Source organism: Tiliqua scincoides, chromosome 4 (genome assembly GCF_035046505.1).
Source record: "Tiliqua scincoides isolate rTilSci1 chromosome 4, rTilSci1.hap2, whole genome shotgun sequence".
Classification (NCBI taxonomy): domain Eukaryota; kingdom Metazoa; phylum Chordata; class Lepidosauria; order Squamata; family Scincidae; genus Tiliqua; species Tiliqua scincoides.
In genome coordinates, this window is record NC_089824.1 from 6,650,425 (window position 1) to 6,662,729 (window position 12,305).

The following is a 12,305-nucleotide window of genomic DNA, read 5'->3' on the forward strand; positions in this document are numbered from 1 at the left end:
TGAAATGTATATCTGTATGCATATGTCAGCTGACTTTTAAACTGTACTTTGTTACAAATTCACAATGTAGAAATAAAACATACAGGATGTTATATGATCAGATTTGTTACAAGGGTGCAATCCTAACCCCTTATGTCAGTGCTTTCCAGCACTGGCATAGCGGTTCCAAGGGGACGTGTGCTGCATCCTGCAGTTGGGTGTCACTCACGGAGGCCTCCTCAAAGTAAGGGAATGTTTGTTCCCTTACCTCAGAGCTGCATTGCCCTTATGTCAGTGTTGAAAAGCACTGACATAAGGGGTTAGGATTGTGCCGTAAAGCAGTGATCTTCAACTGATCTGGTCTGGCTAAATAAAGTTCTTTTGTTTTCTGTAGTCACAACTAGCTCTTGGATTGGGGTCAGTATGTTTAAATGTTTAAATATATTTTTATAAGCATGACAGTGTTCTAAAACTAAGACACTGGGAAACTGGTCTGTATTTTGTTGTGTTTATTTCCTAGATGAGTGAAATTTCCTATTTATTAGAATGAAAAACAATGTTCATAATTAGATTTCTGATACTAAAGACAAAATTTGGCAGTACTATAGTAGTAAATAATGTATCTCCCACTGACTCTTTCAGGAAAGAAGTTACAGTGCAAATTTAGATTAAAAATGAACATCTGAATAATTTACTTACTTCAAATTGCTTGTACAAGCAGTGATTTGAGCAAGTGCAAAAAGTGTTTTGGTCTTTTATTATAATTCTTTGCATTCAAATACAAATACAGTCCTGATACCATACTGACGGTCTCATTATGCTCACTACTGATGCATGCTGCCTGGCACAGATATGTGCTGATAAATTTAGAATTTGCTTCTAAGATTGTTTTGTTTTTTTCTTGAAAATTTAGTGATAAATAATTTAAAATGAATTTCCTTTTCATATAACCATTGTTTCTCTCTCTCTCTCTCTCTATTTTTAAATACTTTATTTACTGATGCCAGAAAGTCACACTCAGAATACATGAGATAGAAATATATTTTCCCCGAGAGTATTTTTCAGACTTCAGCCCCTTATTCACACTGTCTTCCCTGACCACTTATGAGCCATTTCTTTTCCTTGAGTTCATATGTTCAGAGTGTGACTTCCTGGGACCTGCAAATAAAGTGTTTTACTTGTCTCAGCGAGTAACACACATGAACTCATGAGCACTCATACATTTGTTCTATAATGTGACCCGATATACCTATTACTGTATTCCTGCTTATGTGTAATGTGTAAATACTTTTTTTTTGGTATAGGAAAACTACATGGTGATTTTCTGAGCTGGAATCTAGAAGATACACTTTCCCAGTTTCCTCTGAAACCAGGAAAAATTGCTACATTTATTGTGAACATTAAAGTGAAACTTGACTTCTCCTGTCAGGAAAATCTTCTGCAAGACCTTAATGATGGTAAGTATTGGTTTCCCTTCTGGTACAAGGAATTATGTTCTAAGTGTGGCAAAGCATTCCTGTCTGGCTCACTTTTTTTCCTAGTTGAAGGGTAAAGCAACCTTTAAGGGAAAGTATCAAGATGCCTGACATGGAATCAGCAGTGGATATAGTTGAGCCTACATGTATCTTAAAAAATGCCTGTGAAAACCGTCTGAAAACTTCAGCTGGTAGAAACTGCAGCTGTGAGGAGATGCAAGCCTTTTTGAGTGTGTCAAACATTAATTTGCATTGGTTTTTGGAAGCCAGTAATAATAATAACTTGAAAGTCCTGTGACCAATGTACTTGAAGGACTGTCTTCTCCCACATGAATCATTCTATGTGCAATGATTTCATATGGTTTTTTGTGTGTGTGGGGGGGGGGGTGGGGGGGAGGAACAAGCCTCATGACCACCTGGGGGCACATCTGTTCTGTGTGTTGGGTGCATATGTGCCAGCATGTGTGATTGTTTGCTCTTCTCAGGGAAGTATGCCCCCAGGTTTCCTCTTTCAAACCCTGTAGTAGCTAGTTGAGGATTCAAATCCTTTTCTTTCTATCTTATCACTAGTCAAGACTTTTGTACTTTCTGGATGAACTCTGTTCTTTAACAAAAAAAAAGGGGGGATTTCCCAGATGTATCCTCTGTCCAAAAATTTAATGGATCACTTTCTTCAGGTCTGTAAAATCTTCAAGGAAGGCAGAATGGGGCGAGAGATGTATTTAAAGTTAGGCTAAAAGAAACCCAACATATTTATGGTGGGCACTATGGATAAAACAGCCTGGGAAGGAGGAACTGTAGGATTACTATGTATGTATGCATATATACTGAATACTGAGTGCCTGCCAGGAGAGGATGGACCAGTCTGATAACATGACTGTTTTCTGAACTGATGGTAAGAAACATCAGACCCACATGTTAAAAAGGCCACATTGCTAATGAGCTATGTAACCCCCCTGCCCCAATCAGATTGGTTCTAATGGGCTCTCTGCCTGCTCCAATATTAAAATGTTCTGCTGGAGCAACAAAATAATGTCTTGTGACCTTAACTTCCTTTTGAGGATTCCTGACTTGTTGTTTAGCAAAACAAAAGGTAGATTCCTAACTCTAATAGTACATATTAACCCTGTGGCTAAACCCAGTCAAAGAAGCATGTTAATGGATCAATGGGAAGCTTCAACTGGTACAAAATGCAACTCCCAAGATAATTTTGGGCACCTGTTAGTCTGCACATACATCAGTGCTGGCTGAGCTGTGTTGACTTTCATTGTGTTTCTGGATTTAATTCAAGGTGTTGGTTATTCCCTATAAAACCCTGCATGGCTTGGGTCTAGAGTACTGAAGAACCTACTCTCTCCATATCAGTCTGTCCAATCTCTATGATAGTTATCTGATGCCTTGCCTTTCATTGCCTCCTTATCTGAGACCTGGTTGCCAGAAATTTGGAGAAGGGCTTTCTTCATGATATCTCCTTGTCTTTAATTCACTCTCTTGGAGATGCTCAGTTGGCCCAGTACTATCTTTTTAAAAATTGACAGTAATTACTGGATGGGTGTATATAGGCACCACGCCAGACCAATATTTCAGTGGCTGAAATAGAAAAATCTGGTTTTTCAGCATTTCCAGGAACATAAATGAAAATTGATATTGCACAGAATCTCATAAATGTGATAATTTTAATAAAGCTATGCAGGTTCTAGGTCTTTTACTTATTTAGAAGTTATAATAATGAGTTCTGTTGGTGTCCCACAATTCATTCATGCAAAAATATTGATGCAAAAATAAATAAATGAAATTAGGTCCTTATAAATTTTTTATAACTTCATATTTAAATTAACTTTTAAAATTTTAAATATGTAATATTTGTTTTCTAATTCATGTTGTTATTAAATTACTGAATTATTTAATAAGTAAATGCACATTTAAGGGTTTTGTTGCAGAGTGTTGGCGTCTGCTTTTATGAACAAAGAAAATAAAAAGTCAGGATGGAGGTATACTGGTTTCTTTAACATCAGAATGCCAGGAGTAAAAACTGGCTGATATGGTGACATAGGAGTATCAAAAGACTGGAGCAACTGGAATCTGTTAGAGCCAAGGCACATTATATTTCTGTCCTGATATAATGGAAGGAGGGAGGGCCAGATTTATTGCCTGGGAGAAGCCATTTATTAGTGGGCAAACTGATTTCCTTGATGATCTGTGCACTTGGCAGGGTATGTAGGCTGTAAAGAAAAAAGGTGCTGTCCAAGGTGCTGTTTTACTTTTAACTGCCAGTACTGTAGCCCAGCAGAAGTGCTGTCCAAAACAAGCATAGTAGTCATGCTTTTGAAGCAAATGTTTTCCTGTAAGTGCAACTAGCAGTTTAGGTGCAGGAAAACATTTGTTTGACTTCCCCCATACTGGGAATGCTTTTTGAGGCAACATAATCTAGTTGATTCAGCTCCACTGGATAGGTTTTCTTTGGAAAAACCTTGGCATCTGCTAAGACTCTTAATTAGCAATGTGATGGAAACAGATCTGTCCCTAAAAGACCGACTTGTTTCCTGATTTGATTATCGGTGCAGATACCACCTGTCTCACATGTATACTTTTCCAACACCCTTATCAGTTTTGGATTAATGCCATTTATTTGGGGAAAGAGGGGGCAACTTTTTTGTTGTTTTTCTGTGTCTAAAGTGGCTCAGGGATTTAAATCAAAAGAAGGGTGTACATTTAATTTTTCCTGATCTGGAAGGAAGTCATTGGATAGCTTTCAGAGCATCCTGTTGAAAGAAATGACATCAATGAACTGATGACTTAAGCTTATGCATGGAGTCCTGGTGCAAGCAGGAGAGGTCCTTATGTGAGAACTCTCTTTTCACTCATGGGAAGTGTTTCTTCCATTAGTGTGCCAAAGGTTTGGATGCTACCCTTTATAAACTAGCAACTAAAGGCAAATGTAGATTTGGTTAGTTCAGTCTTGCACTGAAAAACATTTTAAAAATTTAAATATTGACCATTAATATTACAAATCTGCATTCATTAAAGAAAGGGCAAGGAGGTTGAGCTGGGATTGAAAATACTTGTTCGGTGTTCTATGATATTAAGTTCAACTTCTGAGACCAAATTAAAACAGCAGTGGCTGTTGAAGATTTCTAAAGCAATATATTCTGAGTCTGAGCTAGAAGTATAAACTTTATATTTTATATAAATATAAATATATTTATATTTATAAATGGGGGAAGGCCGACAGTAGCCGAGGGGCATCCGGTTCGGGACTCCTCATCCCTATGGGATGAGGATGGGGAGGTTAGAGAACAACAAGACAAAGGCAGGGTAGGAGAAGAAATTGGCAAAGGTAGCGTGATGGGATGTGATAGATGGTTTGGCACAATGAGAGGATGCGGGGACAAAGGAGCGAATAAGCAGCCCATCCTAGGGCATTCCGTGTACAAATGCTTTTATGCGAATGCCTGAAGTCTATGAGCAAAGGTGGGAGAACTGAAATGTCTGGTGACAAGGGAAAACATTGACATAGCGGGCATAACGGAAACCTGGTGGAATGCGGAGAATCAGTGGGATACCGCAATCCCGGGCTATAAACTCTACAGGAGGGACAGGCAGGGGCGTGTTGGAGGTGGGGTGGCCCTTTATGTTAAGGAAGGGATAGAATCCAGCAAAGTAGAGATTGAAGGTGGGTCCGACTCCACTGTAGAATCTCTGTGGGTTAAATTACCAGGCTTGTGCAGCGATGTAATACTGGGGGCGTGCTATCGTCCTCCAGACCAGAAATCGGATGGGGACCTTGAAATGAGGAAACATATCAGGGAGGTGACAAGGAGGGACAGGGTTGTAATCATGGGGGACTTCAATTATCCTCATATTGACTGGGTCAATTTGTGTTCTGGTCACGATAAGGAAACCGGATTTCTTGACGTGCTAAATGACTGTGGCTTAGAGCAGCTAGTCACGGAGCCCACCAGAGGACAGGTGACTCTGGATTTAATATTGTGCGGTATGCAGGACCTGGTTAGAGATGTAAACGTTACTGAGCCATTGGGGAACAGTGATCATGCTGCGATCCGTTTTGACATGCACGTTGGGGGAAGAATACCAGGCAAATCTCTAACAAAAACCCTTGACTTCCGACGGGCAGACTTCCCCCAAATGAGGAGGCTGGTTAGAAGGAGGTTGAAAGGGAGGGTAAAAAGAGTCCAATCTCTCCAGAGTGCATGGAGGCTGCTTAAAACAACAGTAATAGAGGCCTAGCAGAGGTGTATACCGCAAAGAAAGAAGGGTTCCACTAAATCCAGGAGGGTGCCCGCATGGCTAACCAGCCAAGTCAGAGAGGCTGTGAAGGGTAAGGAAGCTTCCTTCCGTAAATGGAAGTCTTGCCCTAATGAGGAGAATAAAAAGGAACATAAACTGTGGCAAAAGAAATGTAAGAAGGTGATACGGGAGGCCAAGCGAGACTATGAGGAACGCATGGCCAGCAACATTAAGGGGAATAATAAAAGCTTCTTCAAATATGTTAGAAGCAGGAAACCCGCCAGAGAAGCGGTTGGCCCTCTGGATGGTGAGGGAGGGAAAGGGGAGATAAAAGGAGACTTAGAGATGGCAGAGAAATTAAATGAGTTTTTTGCATCTGTCTTCACGGCAGAAGACCTCGGGCAGATACCGCTGCCCGAACGGCCCCTCCTGACCGAGGAGTTAAGTCAGATAAAGGTTAAAAGAGAAGATGTTTCAGACCTCATTGATAAATTAAAGATCAATAAGTCACCGGGCCCTGATGGCATCCACCCTAGAGTTATTAAGGAATTGAAGAATGAAGTTGCTGATCTCTTGACTAAGGTATGCAACTTGTCCCTCAAAACGGCCACGGTGCCAGAAGATTGGAGGATAGCAAATGTCACGCCTATTTTTAAAAAGGGAAAGAGGGGGGACCCGGGAAACTATAGGCCGGTCAGCCTAACATCCATACCGGGTAAGATGGTGGAATGCCTCATCAAAGATAGGATCTCAAAACACATAGATGAACAGGCCTTGCTGAGGGAGAGTCAGCATGGCTTCTGTAAGGGTAAGTCTTGCCTCACGAACCTTATAGAATTCTTTGAAAAGGTCAATAGGCATGTGGATTTGGGAGAACCCGTGGACATTATATATCTGGACTTTCAGAAGGCATTTGACATGGTCCCTCACCAAAGGCTACTGAAAAAACTCCACAGTCAGGGAATTAGAGGACAGGTCCTCTCATGGATTGAGAACTGGTTGGAGGCCAGGAAGCAGAGAGTGGGTGTCAATGGGCAATTTTCACAATGGAGAGAGGTGAAAAGCGGTGTGCCCCAAGGATCTGTCCTGGGACCGGTGCTTTTCAACCTCTTCATAAATGACCTGGAGACAGGGTTGAGCAGTGAGGTGGCTAAGTTTGCAGACGACACCAAACTTTTCCGAGTGGTGAAGACCAGAAGTGATTGTGAGGAGCTCCAGAAAGATCTCTCCAGACTGGCAGAATGGGCAGCAAAATGGCAGATGCGCTTCAATGTCAGTAAGTGTAAAGTCATGCACATTGGGGCAAAAAATCAAAACTTTAGATATAGGCTGATGGGTTCTGAGCTGTTTGTGACAGATCAGGAGAGAGATCTTGGGGTGGTGGTGGACAGGCCGATGAAAGTGTCGACCAAATGCGCGGCGGCAGTGAAGAAGGCCAATTCTATGCTTGGGATCATTAGGAAGGGTATTGAGAACAAAACGGCTAATATTATAATGCCGTTGTACAAATCGATGGTAAGGCCACACCTGGAGTATTGTGTCCAGTTCTGGTCGCCGCATCTCAAAAAAGACAAAGTGGAAATGGAAAAGGTGCAAAAGAGAGCGACTAAGGTGATTACGGGGCTGGGGCACCTTCCTTATGAGGAAAGGCTACGGCGTTTGGGCCTCTTCAGCCTAGAAAAGAGACGCCTGAGGGGGCACATGATTGAGACATACAAAATTATGCAGGGGATGGACAGAGTGGATAGGGAGATGCTCTTTACACTCTCACATAATACCAGAACCAGGGGACATCCACTAAAATTGAGTGTTGGGCGGGTTAGGACAGACAAAAGAAAATATTTCTTTACTCAGCGTGTGGTCGGTCTGTGGAACTCCTTGCCACAGGATGTGGTGCTGGCGTCTACCCTAGATGCCTTTAAAAGGGGACTGGACAAGTTTCTGGAGGAAAAATCCATTACAGGGTACAAGCCATGATGTGTATGCACAACCTCCTGATTTTAGAAATGGGTTATGTCAGAATGCCAGATGCAAGGGAGGGCACCAAGATGCAGATCTCATCTGGTGTGCTCCCTGGGGCATTTGGTGGGCCGCTGTGAGATACAGGAAGCTGGACTAGATGGGCCTATGGCCTGATCCAGTGGGGCTGTTCTTATGTTCTTATGTTCTTATATCTTGGGTGCTGGCTGGCACAGTGGTTCTTGGAAAGCAGAGGAAATGAGGGTGCTTGATGCAGTACTAGCAGGTAACTGCTGTCCATGAGCAGCTACATGGTAGCAGCAGGCAGGTGGATGGCAACAGAAGGAACATGAGGGGTCTGTAACCCACCTTTTTATAGACAACATCCCCTTAGGACAATATAGAGCAGTGTTTCGCAAACTGTGGTTGTGTCGTTAATGCTCTTGATGGTCTGTCCTTGGTTGGAGAGGGGTGCAATCCTTTTGTTTTACAACATGAGGATGGTGTGGCAAGGGACTTGCAGGGAGGTGGCAGAGCGCTCCCCAAGGTTTAGAACTTTCATTGAAAGCGGGTGCAAAGCGCCTCCTGCAAAACGTAAGTGCTTTGCACCCGCTTTCAGGGAAAGTTCCAAGCCTCAGGGAGCGCTGCGCAGGGCTCCCTGCACCTCCTGCAGCCTGCTGCAGCCCTGCCTTCTAAAATTAAGTCATAAGCACCCCCTAGTTGCTTCTAGAACAGTTTCTCAACCAGTGGTACAGGTACCACCAGTTGTACTTGAGGTAGTGTCTGGTGGAACTTGCAGGACTGCTGGACACCTGGTAGTGTGACCAGGAACGTGACACAATGAACAGTGGTAGGAGGATAGGCTCAGCAGGTAGAGCTCCGAAGCATGCTTTTCTGTGCTCAAGAAAGCCCTCCTGCCCGCCCTGAGCCTCTTACCAATGTTTGTCATTTTGCGTCTGGCCTCCCAAACCAGAAGTAAGTGGCAATGATGTCATTGTCAGTTACTTCTGTTGGTTCTTTGAATAGGTGGACCATGTGAAGTGGTACAGTGAGGACAAACATTGAGAAACACTTCTAAAATTTTCAAATATCAACGTCGAACTGAAGATTTTATGCAAATCACCATTAATAGCTTCTTGGTGTGGAATAGTTATGTGATACTGTCCATTAAACTCAGCTTATTAATAAAGCCTGTTCTCACTGTTGTAGGGGAACAGCCTCTGACAATAGTTGATTCTGTTTTATTGAGAACTGTTCACAGTGGAAAATGTGGACCTGTTCAATATAAGTTGAATGTCACTCTTTTGATCATGTTTTCTTGTAGCATTCACATTACTTTCAAAACTAGGTCTTATTAATATCCTGTTTTTGGTTCTGTTTTAGAAACGAAGGGCTCAGTTCACGTGTAATACCAAACCATAAGCAAATATCAGACTTGCACGGGTGCTCCTCCTGTCATGTGCTTAGATTCATTTCCTTTTGTGGCAAACTATAGCTTACCTTTTTATCTGAACTTGATTAACAATGCTTTGCACTCCCCCCCCCCCATCAGAATTGCAAACTATGGTTTATCATGGAGGAAGTACTGCAAGAGGACACAGTGGGAGAAGGAAGGGAAAGAGGGACTGCCTGAAATTTTTATAAGTAATCAGATCATGGTTTGGCATCCAAACTGGTTTGTACTTTATTAAGAATGGCATCATAGGGCACTTGGGTATTAAGTATGTGAGATCAGAATAATTTGTGCAAACCCTGTAGCTGTCACACTGCTTTTACTTCGGTACATAATGCACAGGTTTGTTCTCCCTCCCCTCAATATTTTCTTCTTCATTTGAGACTGCCTTATAATGTGACACTATGAAAGGTGCCTCAGAGGTTGAAAATGTGGAAACATAATTTGGTTTCTTTCCCCCCACTTTTTAGATGGAATTAGCGTGAGTGGACTTCCACTTTCCAGTCCTTTTCGACAAGTGATAAAACCACGAGTAGACCACAAGCCTATAAATCCACCAGAGACCACTAAAGTGGGTGATTTTAGTCATATAAAGGTAAAGCAGCAATGCCGCAATCACGGATTTTACATGCTTTGTTACTTGTTCTGTTCTAGAAGGAATGTGTTTGTATGTGCAAGAGAGGGGGGGGAGAGAGGCACTAAGGCAGTAGTGTGTGTGAGGTGTGTTGTGTGTGTGCATATGTGCGAGAGAGAGAGGCACTAAGGCAAAAGTGTGTGTGAGGCGTGTTGGATTCTTCAGAGAAACCAATTCCAATGCAGATTCTGCTTTTAAAAATGTATGAGTAAACAATAGAATGTAATATTTATATGAATATAGAATGAATGTATTTATGTGAGGCAATTACCAAGCTGAGAATTCTGTATATTTTTCAGGGTTTGTATTTGTATGGTGGATCACTATTAGGACCGAGGATGTGTACTTGTGAAACTTGTTATGGATAAACAACTTGGAGATTAGATGATGATGATGATAATAATAATAATAATAATAATAATAATAAAACTTTATTTGTATCCCGCCCTTCTCCCTGAAAGGGACCCAGGGTGGCTTACAACATGTAAAAACAATTTTAAAAAGAATGTTTTAACACAGATAAAAACATATTAAAAACACATTAACAGAGGCCATAAAAACAGTAGTCAGAATAAAGTCAGAATAAAAAGAGCATAAAACAGCAAATCATAGAGGAATCCAGCCTGTCAAAAGAAACTAAAAGATGTATAAAAGTGTTAAAAAGGCCATAGAATCAGAAGGCTTGTTTAAAGAGCAGGGTCTTCAGCCTCGCCAAAAAAGCTCAAGAGAGGGAGCCATTCTCCCTCATAGATATGCACAGAGTCAAGCATGCAGAAGTGGCAGGAGAGTTCTGGCTCCAAGACCATGGATTTGGACCCAGATTCAGGGCTACATCAGAGTCCAAACTTGAACCTTGTTTGGCTGGTCTTTTTTTCAGAAAGACTTGTTAACCCACCAAACTGCAATCCTATACACATTTATTTGGGAGTAAGTCCCATTGAATTCAGTGGTGCTTGCTTCTGTATAGACATGCTTCAATTGCACTGTAGGAATCATTTTAGTTTTTTGCTTCTCTGCAGTGCAGAAAAACTAAGTTTGAAATGCTATGTCGCACACTAATTTAATTGCAAAATCTTCCTGATCCTGTAATCCTTCCCTCTTGTTATCCTGATGAACAATCTGTGATACCTAGTTTGGTGGGTGGGAGCGACAACAATGAATGGTTAAATTTAAGCCTTTCTGAAATACTATAGAATCTATTTTACCTTAGCCTTTAAATCTGAAAATAATGTTAATTGGACATATTTTAGGATTTTGCAGATCCTGATGAAAGTTACACTATGAAATACATGAGTTGGTAATTTTTGCATAGCAGTCATTCAAGTTATCCTCTTGCCTTTATGTTCCACTGGTGTCTGTGTTATGTTCTTAGACTTACTCATGGGAAGGATTTTTACCATTGATCCCCAAGCAGTCTGCTTTGCACATAGAGGGTCCCAGCCAGTTCTGGCTTTGCTATTTCAGGACAGTTCCATGTGTGTGATGGACATTGTGAAGCTGTCTTCAGAGCAGCAGTGTGTTGAAGTTGTGTGGATTAAACTGATAATGTAGAGTATGTCACCTTTAATTAAGCTGAATGTTTCCAAACACTGATGCTTGTATAGACAAAGTGCTTGGTATATAATGTTTAGAAATGAAAGCAGAATATGAATATTTTGTTCTCTGTAGTACACAGTAATATGATTTTGTGTTTTCAAATCCCGATATTGCTGCAGATCGACCTTTGTTGATGACCAAAACCAAAATTAGTTTTGATCACATGCAATTGGTGAACCTGGAGCTTAAAATAATGTTTGACAATATTTGACTTGACAAATATTGAAGGTGAGGAGAGCAGGAAGCAGGGCTGACCAGTAAGTCAGCGTTTCTCTTAGGAACCCTTGCGCTCCATGAGGGCACTGTAAGTGCCCTCTGATCTCTTTGTTCATCTGTCCCTCCACACTGGGAGCAAGTGTAGTGTGTCCCTGGTCTGTCTGCCTGGCTGTGGGCCTTCCTTCTTTGCCTCTTTGCCTCAGACTGTTGGACAAGTGTCTCTTGCAGATATCCTTGTAACACAGCTGTGGTCTACCCGTAGGGCGCTTTCCCTGCACGAGTTCTCCATAGAGGAGATCCTTTGGGATCACCCATTCTCACAACGTAACCAAGCCAATGCAGGCGTCTCTGTTTCAGTACTGTATACATGCTGGGGATTCCAGCTCGTTCCAGGACTGTGTTTTTTGGAACTTTGTCCTGCCAGGTGATACTGAGGATGTGTCGGAGGCAGCGCATGTGGAAAGTGTTCAGTTCCCTCTCCTGTTGTGAGAGGAGAGTCAATAAAAACATTAAGGTCATCCAGGATCGGGTGCAGCAGATGGAACGCTGGGTGCAGCACTACTCTGAGCTATATTCCAGAGAAAATGTAGTCACCGAAGAAGCGCTGAACAACATTGAGTGCCTGCCTGTGCTGGAGGAACTTGACAGCCTTAAGAAAACACAGGTCATGGTTCAGGATGTGGATTCACCTCCCTGCGTTACAAACTCTGTGCATGAACTGGAGGTTGTCCATGACTTTGTGTAC

The 12,305-nt window shown here is 41.9% G+C and overlaps 1 protein-coding gene across 1 annotated transcript in view; it reads left to right on the forward strand.

Annotated features, from left to right (window-relative positions):
- Positions 1–12,305, forward strand: part of TRAPPC9 (trafficking protein particle complex subunit 9) — a 334,571-nt gene that overhangs the window by 75,601 nt on the left and 246,665 nt on the right. Inside the window, exons 16-17 of the mRNA XM_066625482.1 lie at positions 1,284–1,436; positions 9,585–9,709. Coding sequence (XP_066481579.1) covers positions 1,284–1,436; positions 9,585–9,709 — 278 coding nt within the window. The remainder of the gene's footprint in view (positions 1–1,283; positions 1,437–9,584; positions 9,710–12,305) is intronic.